We start from the raw sequence: 11,406 nt of genomic DNA, 5'->3' as shown, positions 1-11,406 counted from the left end.
ATTGTCATGGTTAGTACCATACTACGATTAAAAAATTAAGAAGAAAAGTAATCTATTTATTAAAAAGTCGAGAGATGAATCATATGTCCATCTCAATTTATCGCCAAAGTGGTTTTTTTACCTGATATGGCCCAAAGTTAAGAACATTTTTATTACAATTTTATTGGAAAATTGGGAAAATAAATATAAAAATAAAACATATACACTTGCCTATTTTGTAAATATTTTATTCCCTTTTAGTTAGGTATTGCAGTTACATTTAAACTAAATTTGAATAATTGATTTTGTAAATAACAGTTGCTATAGTTTTAATATTCAAGTAAATGAAATTATGAATATGGTGAACGAAAATTCAAATTCACATGAAAAAGTTTTTTATAAAGACAAGAATTTGAGTTGAACTAATTATAGAACGCTAAATATTTCAATTTATTATTATGGCTTTTATGTTTATAAAATTTATGTTTAGTCTACTGGTTAAAGTGATGTTAGAAAATTTGATTGAATTCAATATTTAAGGATACTGTCTTGTGTTCCTATCTATGAAGCCCCGATACGTGACACGATACCGATACGATACGATACCGATACGGCGATACGAGAATTTTTTTAAAATTCCCGATACGATACGGCCGCGATACGTTATTTAAAAATTAAATTTAAAATTAAATATATAAATGCATAATATATAAACATAATTAAAACTAATAATGATAATAAATTAACATTTAAATTACTCAAAATGAGCAAACAAGTGACCATTATATATATATATACAATACCCAAAAATGTCATAATTAGTACTATAAAAAAGAACATAAGTATTACAAAAAAAGATATAGTTGGTTATCCATAAAAAACATCATACTCTAACATTCACTACTTAAGAGGAAACACGGATTGTATCAGTCTCATATTCTCCGTTTCAATCATCAAAGAACATTAATTGCCTGATACTTCTCTGATACGCGTATCGGAGAAGTATCTGACGCGTATCAGTCATTTTTTTAATAAAAAATAATATTAATTGTCCGATACTTCTCCGATACGAGTATCAGGAAGTCCGATACGAGTATCGGGAAGTATCGGTTATTTTTTTATTTAAAAATAATAATAAATTTTTCGATACTCTCCGATATGAGTATCAGAGAGTATCGGACGAGTATCGGTATCGGACACGTATCGGACACGCATTTTCATCATTTTTGGAGTATCGGGGCTTCATAGGTTCCTATTATTCCCAACCCAGAAAAAAGATAATAACACTGCATCAGCATACAATAAATTACAGCTACCATGTTTTTCCTTCATAGATCTTCATACTGTTGTGTATAAGTATAATAATTAAATTAATATTTAGGAATTTTCTCTTTGAAACTCGGTACCAGCACGTTGTCATTAACCATATCATGTCCGAGAACTCATGCAGACCCAACAAATGAAGAGGCTTTGAGATGTCTCTGTTGAGAGGAAATTGCAAAAATTTGATAACCACATTGAACCAGGTCCAGTTGAATGTAGGCATGGTTAATACCACGAATGAGGCGCCAAAGGTCGGCATGGAGTCGCAGAGCAAAGCACCCAAGTTGAGGAAACAAAAAGCCACCAATGTCATTTCTTAGTATTAATCAACAAAAACCCTGAAACTCAAGCAAGGTCAAAAGGTGTGAATAGCCAGCCAGTATTGGTCAAGTTTTGTCACAGTCCGTAATATTACAGATGTTCCCTCACTTCTTGTTTTTGGAACCAATAACAAAGTATGCATTCTAATCTGAATCAGATGACAACTGAGGAGTAAATTTAGAAAGCAAATTTAGTTTATGTATCTATAAGTTATGATCCAAACAAGAATTGCATCAAACACAAATTGCATTTACTACAAAAGTGTCACTAAAATCTTCACACATTAATTCAAATACACATTGTCGACACAAAATGTCTAACATGACTTAATACCACAATAAGTTTAATACTCAGAAGTACAAGTCTAACAAAATGACAAAATACATAGTTTCTTCAAGTTTAATGCTTAGTTCAATCCTAAAACAACATCATCCAACTCATTTAAAATCATCAAACTCATCATCATCTTCATCATCCTCTTCGTCACCTATGTCGTCCTCTTCATCATCCTCTTCGTCACCTATGTCGTCCTCTTCAAGTTCATCACCTATGTCATCATATTGAGAGTCATTATTTATGCCGCCGTCCTCATCATCTTCAATGATACCTTGCTGCATATATAAGAAAATAAAACAATACAATTAAAGGGCCTTCAATGCTAACAGTACCTATGAAATATGGCAGCCCCTATCTCTTCAACAACTCAAACACATTTGAAGCAAATAATTAAACGCACAGTTCAGCTAGTACAGCAGACGAACATAAATTGTTATCGTGAAAAAGGCACAAAACAGTTAATCAATCCAAGACAACTAAAGGGAATGATTTTTATTTTATTTTGGAAACAACCAATACACAAACCGAATCAATCACTACCACAATAAAAAACTTAAGACAAACACCATAACTCATCAAACTCATAAATAATGAGGTGCCTTGACTTTGTAACAGCATAACCAAAAAATTAAATACTTGCTAGAACTCAAAACTCTAGTTACAACATATAGCACAAGGGCACAAAATCTCTCTCTTCCCAACTATCATTACAACATATAGCACAAGGGCACAAAATCTCTATTCCTTCAACCATTCCTTCGGTGTATGCAATATCCAAAAAGTAATTAACACCATCCTTATAACCTTCACTATGTGGAGGCAACTCAACCCAATCCTTATTTATCATGTTTAGTTTACTATAAAGAAATAAATTATTCTATAAGCCTATAAGGGAATAAGTAATTTTAAGGTATTAAAAACAGGAGCAGAATCATGAAAAAATCCAATCAACACAGAAGTAGAATCTAAACAGAAGTATATATTTCGCGTCTACAAGCATGAAACTCTTATCAGTAAAGATGATACATCCTACCAAAAGCATAATGTACCCTAGCAGCAAGCCATATCTCCCCTATTGACTATGTGTATGAAATACGTCATATATATATCCACTCTTGACTCTAATTCTGTAAGACTATGTTGAAGGATGAATACTATTAGTGGATTGGCATATAGAGATGATCCAACAATTTTTGCATGGGAGCTTATGAATGAACCTCGTACCTTAAATGACTATTCTGGGAAGTCAATTCAGGTCCTATCCTAAATTTTTGTTTTGTTTTTAATTTTAATTTTTTATTTTAAAATTGTCACACAGATGAATTTGTCTTAAATGTTAAAAATTTAATTTGTCAATTGTAAACTATATATATTATTACAGAATTGGGTGGGTGAGATGGCTGCATATGTGAAGTCTATTGACAGCAATCATTTACTAGAAATTGGAAGTGAAGGATTTTATGGCAATAATATACTAAAGAAAAAGTTACTGAACTAGAGCAAGAAATGTGGTTACATCATTATTATATAAATTATAACATGTTTTCATAGGTTATCCTATTGATCATAAGCTATTTCTAAAATTCTCCCAAACACTCACACAAGTATTCATGTCAATAGATAATCACCAATAAGTCGTTCTTCACCAATGCTTGTTTATAAGTATTTTTTGTCTTAAATGTTAAGAATCAACCCCTGAAAAGAAACTACTCAATCCTGGATACCAAGTAGGAACTGATTTCATCACTAATAATCAAGTTCCAGAAATTGATTTTGCCACCATTAAACATATTGAGCAAAAATAACAGTGACCCAAATTTCAAAATCATGAAACAACGTAAAATCAATAATAAGCTAAGTCAAAATCGAAAGTAGAGAGAAGTTAAGTATACCGTGAGATTGGGAAATTGAAATCGATTATGGATTTGAGGTGTCAAGAGAGAAATTGAAGATCTGAGCCTTGAAGATTAACCGTTTGAGCCGTGAAGCGATTTGGGTTTGAGGAACGGAAATCGATTTGGGTTTGAAGAGTAGCGATTTGGGACGAAGGTGAGTAGATGAGAGCGATTAGGGTTTGATGAGAGCGATTTGAGCGTAGATTGAGCGATTGGGGTTTATGAGATTGAGCATGGTTTGAAGATTTTATTAAGAGATTTGGATCGGTTTTTGGATATCCAAATTATAAATTGTAATTTTTTTATTAAATATTAATACTATACAAAATACTATAAAATAATAGTTTGACTTTTTTGATGAAATAAATATTAAGTTTGATGTAAAATATGACATATAATATATTAAAAATTAATATTTTAGAATGACAATTATCAACTATATTTGGAAGATATCAAAAAGTAAAACGTAGATTAAATTAAACTAACAAATAGTATTAACAAAATTTAAAATGAACAAAAAATAGGTTAGTGCAATATATATTCATACTAATAAAAAGATAATAAGTATTAAAATATATGTATGCGGTTTGGTTCGGTTTGGATCGGTTTTGAAAAATCAATCCGAAATCCGATCCGGCAGTTTTCACAAAAGAACATCCAAACACATCCAAAAATATTCGGTTTTTTGCGGTTTTTGTTTTTTTTGGATCGATTTGCGGTTTTTATTTGGATTGGTTTGGATTTGAGCACCTCTAGTGTGACTGAAATTCTTAGGCAACAATGTAAAAATGTAGCCTTTTGTTGCAAATAATGCAACAATTTAAAAGCGTGCCCAAAAGTATCTAAGGGGACAATTAACAATCATCTCGAAATAAATAATAGAGTAACACTCCGAAAGCGTCCCCAGTAATATTTTAGGGAACGATTATAAGCTGTTGCAAAACCACTGCTGGCAACAGGCATAGAGCGTTGCCTTTGCAACTTTTAGGGGACGATTTTGACATGTTGCTTAAAAAAGTGTCGCCAAAGACCATATTTGTTGTAGTGAATGTGGATTAGAGGGTGTTACAATTGGTATCAGAGCAGGTCGGTCCATCGGACCAAGTCGTATCATTCCTAACTTGTAGGTTTTCAGAAATTTTGTGCAGAGATGGCAGGAAGAAACAATCAAGCTATTGCGAATGCTATGACTGCTATGGCTCAGGCACTAGCTCAGGCCAATGCTGCTGCTGTGGGTCAACAAAATATGCATGGGACTGCTGACGAGAACAGGATGGACTGTTTCAAGAGGCACGACCCGCCGAAGTTCAAGGGTAAATACGACCCTGATGGTGCACAGGAATGGATAGATGACGTTGAAAGAATTTTTCGGGCAATGACTTGCACGGATGCTCAGAAAGTGACGTTGGCTACTCATATGCTGGCTGGAGAAGCGGAACATTGGTGGAGGAACACCCGTTAGAGGATGGAAGCTACTGGTGCTCTTATTACCTGGACTGAATTCAAAACCGAATTCCTGAGAAAGTATTTTCCGTTGGATGTGCGTAACAAGAAGGAAATGGAGTTTTTGTCTCTCACTCAAGGTAGTATGTCAATCGGGGATTATGCAGCTAAGTTTGAAGCACTGATTCGGTTCTGCCCAAACTACAACACGGCAGAAGCAGAAGTGTCTAAATGCCTTAAGTTTGAGGATGGACTGCGACCTGAGATTAAACAGTTCATCGCCTACCGTCAGATTCGTCAGTTTCCAAATTTGGTAGATGCTTGCCGTATTTATGAAGAAACCAGTCAGGCCAGGAGTAATCATTACAAGGCTATCAGTGAGAAGAAGCACAATGGTCAAGACAAAGGCAAGCCTTATGACAGAGACAATCAACAAGAGAGGCGTCAGACGACCGGTAGGCGCGAGACTAGTGGGGGAGAAGGACCCAACTCGCAGAGATGCTACAGGTGTGGTGCAGTGGGGCATCGTGCATTCGAGTGCAAAGCAACTAGCCCGACATGCTTCAAGTGTGGGAAGGAAGGGCATCTTGCCAACGAGTGTAGGAGTTCAAATGTGGTCTGTTTCAATTGCAAGGAACCAAGACATATCAGCACTCAATGTCAGGAACCGAAGAAAGCGAAAGCAGAAGGGAAGGTGTTATGCCTGGTTGGCGAGGAGCCGGAGACTACAGGTAATTTTCGAGGACGAAAATTCTTTTAGTGGGGGAGAGTTGTAACGCCCAGATTTTTTGTAAAATAGTATATTGAGTAAAATTTAGTTTATTATTGTTTTCTAATTTTATTTAAATAATTTTGTGTGCCGAAATATTAATTAGAGGAATTTAGTAGGTTTGGGTAGTAATTTATTGAATAATATAGTGAGATAAGAGAAGTAATTATTTAATTAAATATAGTGGACCTTAGTTATTTAAATGCGAAAATAGAAATTTAGAGAAACTAAGGAAAATTTGTCTATTGGATTTACTTGAGAGGAAAGGCAGAGATAGTTAAAAGATATGATCAGAATCTAAATTGAAATAAATCCCATGATAATCTCCCTTTCTTTAGGAAAAAGAAAACTAAAACCCTTCTTATAAGTAGCATAATATAAGGCAGAAAATAGGATTTTGGCCACAATTCGTGAAAAAGAAAAAAAGAGAGCAGAGAAGATAGAAGGGAAGCGCTAGGGTTCGAGGGAACTTAGAGGAATCAGTGAATCAGAGGTAAGGGGTTTAACCTATCATCTAAGTATCTGAATTTCTTATAGTATGAGCGTGGTCTTTTCCTCTTCCTTTTTTTTTTTGTCATGTGTTGTGGTTGTTGTTGTGCTTCCTTGAATTTAAATTCTTGCTCCCTATTATAGTGTTGAATATTTGCTCCGTTTTCATGTTAAATTCGTGATCGAATTATGATGATTTGTGTTTCGGAATATATAAAGGAAAAGTGAGTAAACACCGAGGACTTAGAAATATAGAACGGGGTGTTGAGGTGTTGGTGTGTTTATGAGAATTAATTATACGAACGACTCATGTTAATTTATTTGGATCCTCAGCTGCAAAGTTCACTGCTGCAGTCTCTGCTGCAACTACCGCAACCATAGGATCCATCCAACGTCTGTGATTAAAAATGAAAAAGTGCTTGAGTACTTTTTTTGTTATTTCTTTCCACCGTCTTTCTTTTCACTTCTGAAGTTTTACACATCTCCTGACATAAGCACTCCAATTAGCCATTAATCCCATTATCAATCCCCATTTTTTTTTTCATCTGAAAATTGGGTTATCCGTAATCATCTTTTTCATTTTAATAGCCATTATCAACTTGTCTTTCTTAATAATTTTCCTCCTCATTTTGCACAGACAACACGACATAACAACCACAAATGAATTGTTTCAAAAAAAAAAAAAAAAACCACAATTGAATTTTTATACTAACTGAATTAAAAAAATTGACCAAAATATTTGCAGCAAAATGTTTTGTATAATGTTAAGAGCAACTAAAATATCAAAAGGTTCGACTTTGTGAATCGCGATTTGGCCCGCCGCCGTGCGCCGATTAAGTTCTTCGTGTGTGTTTATAAGTGAAACAAATCGGGGGTTTCATCGCAGTGGCTTCTCCTTCTGATAGTGGCAGTTTCATCTCTGTGAATTAACTCTCTCATGCTCGCCGTCGTGTGCCGATTGGCTTCTCCGTCTGTGTCTACGCTCAACAATTTGGGGGTTTCATTTCATCTCCTTATCTTTTCTTGAAACGGTTGCATGGTTTTTTAGTCCTACTTTTTTCATCTTTTAATGCTATTTTTTTCATCTTTAATCACAAACGTCCGTTGGATCCTACAGTTGATGTAGTTGCAGCAGAAATTGCAGCAGACATCTTTGCAGCAGAGGATCCGGATCGATAGGTAAATAGTGTAAAAAGAAAAACGGTTAACTTGTGTGACATACAGTATTATGAAAGAAAGACAGAAATTATGGTAGTTTGCTGCATAAGGGATTAAGATGTAGTTGGATTAAATTGGGTATAACTTGAGCTAGAAAGCAAATTTAGTGTGTTTCAGAACATGGTTCAACAATAACTATGATTTTCGAAAGAAAAAAAAAGAAGGCAAAAACAAAGTATTAAATCCTTACTTTTTCTCTAATCTTGCTGATAGTCTCGGAGAGTCCATCTGTTACTGCCCCCTTCCAATAACGAATCTTCATACCTCCAAACTCTATATTGTGAAAGGGAAAAATTAAAATGCAGAAAAGAAAGAGAAATTAAAATAAAAGTAGATAATGAATTTATTTTTACCTCCCATCATTATTGCAACAGCAAAAGTTTGTACAAGGGTCTCTCTAACGAATTCATCTTTTTTGATAATCAAGTTTTGAAGTTTTTCTTCTAGATTTATTTTTTCCTCATTAATCTGTTGTAGCTTTAGTTTCAGCATTTCTTCTTCTTCAACCATGGATTGATAGAGAGGATTTTCAGAAACAGCTTTCTTCGACCTTTCAACTGTTTTGAAAAAGCTTTCTTGAAATTTTTTGCTGTGGAAATTGGAGGAGGCGGCTGAAATGGGTTTCAGATTCATCTTTTCAGGTTTAGGTTTAAGACAAACTTTCATTGGGAAGGTGAAGGAGTGCGGTTTGAAACCACCGAGAAGAAAAGGTGAAGTTGAAGATTTTTGGGTGGTGGAAAAATGAAATGCTGCAGCCATGTTGGTTAGGGCAGAGAGAGGTCTGTGTGCGTATGTGTTTTGTGTGAGGGAGAGACTGAATTGAAAGGACAAGACGTGTTGTGAGGTGTGAGGTGTGACTCTGAGGTGACTTGTTGGAGAGGAATTGTGACATTTCCTCTAAATAAAATTATGCATAATGAGAGCGAGTGAGTTTGTTACTACAAACAAACCAACAAACTTGCAGCACTGCACTACTCCACTACTCCACTACTCACCTCACGCTGAATCACACACTTGAGATGGGTACAAAATAAAGTGGTGGAACTCACCTGAATTTTAATTAATAAAAAAGTGTATTATAGAGTGAATATTGTAAATAAAACTCTAAGGTTTTGTTTGGCAAAAATAGTGGATGATTGATAAGCTAGCTTATAGCTTATGACTGATAACCTAGCTAATTAAAGTATTTGGTAAAATTAGCGGTTCAACTAGCTGATAAATGTAAAATGACATAAAAGGACATTCTCAAATAATAATAATAATAATATTTCTATTTAAGATAGTTATTTAAATTTATTAATTAAATATATTTTTTTTTAAGCAAATAAATATATCTTTTATATATTAATTTAATTTGTATATCCTTAAATTTATTCACAAAACTGAAACTAATTACAAAGACAACAGCCTTACAAACTTAAGATCCATAAAATTTTCGTTTCTCTTTGGGTATTATTCACCATTTTTCATATAATTATACATCATTTAGTATTATTTTTCAAAACATAACTCTACTTTGCATTGAAATACGTAAAGTTAACTATAAATACATTTTTTCACAAAGGACAATATAATAATTGTAATACCTAAAAAGTACACATTTATTGCACTACAAACTTTTCTTAATAAACATAAAAAATTACAAAAAGGGCTTATATTAAGGGACGAAGGGAGTATATATTTTGATGATTTGAAATGCTTTTAAAAGTAAAAGAAAGAAAACTATTGGCATCCAAATATTGCCATGGGTAGTAGTATAGTGTAAGTCTAGTTTTAACTTTTTGTATCCTTTGCTACAAAAAGAAATTAACGTTCTCACCAAGTTTCTTTGTATAGTACGGATAGGATACTATTTACTTCTTGCAAGCCAACCTTGGCACGGCTATTTGCACTCTCATTTTAGTATTACTCTCATTTTAGGAAATAATAATAGACTACTGCTCACTAGCTATAGGTCTGAATTTGTTGACTCAATATTATTTCTCACTCCATTAAAAAAATCTGTTTCATTGTGAGCTTCATAAATTTATTTGATAAAAAATTAAATATAGTATTAGTACTGGTAGTATAGTGTGTGTGTCTCTCTCTCTCTGCAAAATGAGAGCGAGTACTCTGCACCTCACCTCACCTCACGCGGAGGAGGAACCTAAATAACAACTTTCTCTCTCTCTCTCTCTCTATTGAAATTTCATAAAATGATAAAATAAAATCATTAGGTTGTAATCAACATGTTTCATTTTACACTCAAAAAGTTTTTAATGATTTGTCATCTCGTCTAATTTGAAGTTGTGAAAAATTTAATCTTTTCACAACTTTTAACAAAATACTAGTAAGTTATTTTCTTATCCTATCTTCTGGTAATTCAGCTCAAATTCAGGATAAGAGTTTTAATTAGAGAGACAAGATAGGATAAACTTCAATATTAACTTATCATATCCTATTGTCTCACTAAACACTGAATTTTTTTTTTCTATGAAAAAGAAGTCCTCTAAGCATGATGTTACAAGATACTTACATCCCAAGCACAAGATCATTTCCAACAAACACATTTCCGAGTGGTAAAAAACTTCAATTAAGTAGGGATAAATATTTCTAACTGTAATGGACAATATGCCCGGAAAGACACTAGTATCAAAATGTTAAGACAATGTTAAAAACACATAATTATCTTCTCTTTTTTTCCACCTTTCCCAGATTTGTTAGAAGGTCCAGCAGTTGTGGTTGATGTTGATGCAGTCTCCTGCTTCTTGGTCCTTCCATAATGTTTAGGGACCATCTCTGCAACGCGTAACATTAGTTGCTTTCTCGAAGAGATGGATGGATTGATAAGAGTTCCATCCTCCTTTTTCAACAAAACCCTAACTCGTCCTCTTTGCATGAAATCACGAGGGTAAGCCTTGTCTATCTCGATTGCATAGGGAAGTTTAAGATAATTGCAACAATCCCCAATTTCAGCACAAGTAGGGTTTTCACATGCTTTAGCGATGCCAATTCGTCTTCCTTCGGCTACAGTTTTTTTGGAATTGATGTAAACAGGATACAACACGATCCACTTCTTTATGTTTGGTAATTCAGCTTCCATGTTACTGTCAAATTGAAATCAAACACTGAATTGAAACGGGATATGATACAGTTATCTTATCATGTCTTTTATCATGTGCACCAAACGAACCTTTAATTATATATTCCTTTACCTTACCATTAAATAGTTTTGAATGTGATGAAGTTCCGATATGTATTACAATTTTAATGAATATGTATAATTTTGCTTTTGTAAAAAAAAAAAAAAATATTGTTTTGAAGTTTAAAAAAAAAAGTCTAAAAGTTGTTTCCTCCTTGAAACCAAAAAAAAAAAAAAAATACCTTCTCTCTTATCCGCACTACCTCGGTCCAGTTTCAGCGTCGCCGGAGTTGGTGCTGTTGGTGTTTTCATGTTCTCGCGTTTTCGTCTACCCGACGCGTGTTGGTGTTGTAAGCTTCGTTTGGGGGGTTTTAGTTCGCCGGCCGTTCTTTTCTTGTACGTGTTTGGCTTGGGTTTTCTCTCCTTGTGGTGGTGTTTGGTAAGGATCTGGGCTGAAAACCCCCACAGTGGTTGGATTTCGGTGTTGTTTCTATGGGGGACGACATTGATTG

The 11,406-nt window shown here is 34.0% G+C and overlaps 2 protein-coding genes across 3 annotated transcripts; both read right to left on the bottom strand.

Annotated features, from left to right (window-relative positions):
• Positions 1-1,851: 1,851 nt before the first annotated feature.
• Positions 1,852-8,676, bottom strand: LOC123910251 (probable DNA-directed RNA polymerase subunit delta). 2 transcript variants are annotated; one of them, XM_045961343.1, is made up of 3 exons: positions 8,127-8,676; positions 7,964-8,046; positions 1,852-2,234 (listed from the first exon to the last, which is right to left on the bottom strand). In XM_045961343.1, exons 1-3 carry the CDS (start codon positions 8,530-8,532, stop codon positions 2,061-2,063), a joined length of 663 nt encoding a protein of 220 aa, XP_045817299.1. In that variant the 5' UTR covers positions 8,533-8,676; the 3' UTR covers positions 1,852-2,060. The 2 variants fall into 2 exon arrangements, 1 of the variants encoding a protein (XP_045817299.1); XR_006810174.1 differs by lacking the exons at positions 7,964-8,046; positions 8,127-8,676 and adding an exon at positions 3,852-4,122.
• Positions 8,677-10,392: 1,716 nt separating this feature from the next.
• On the bottom strand, positions 10,393-10,874 carry LOC123910243 (signal recognition particle 19 kDa protein-like). The gene has a single exon (XM_045961332.1). It carries the CDS (start codon positions 10,853-10,855, stop codon positions 10,424-10,426), a length of 432 nt encoding a protein of 143 aa, XP_045817288.1. The 5' UTR covers positions 10,856-10,874; the 3' UTR covers positions 10,393-10,423.
• Between the last annotated feature and the right edge of the window lie 532 nt (positions 10,875-11,406).

The sequence above is a fragment of the Trifolium pratense genome, linkage group LG1 (assembly GCF_020283565.1).
Source record: "Trifolium pratense cultivar HEN17-A07 linkage group LG1, ARS_RC_1.1, whole genome shotgun sequence".
NCBI lineage: Eukaryota > Viridiplantae > Streptophyta > Magnoliopsida > Fabales > Fabaceae > Trifolium > Trifolium pratense.
This window is presented reverse-complemented; position numbering and strand designations above follow the sequence as displayed.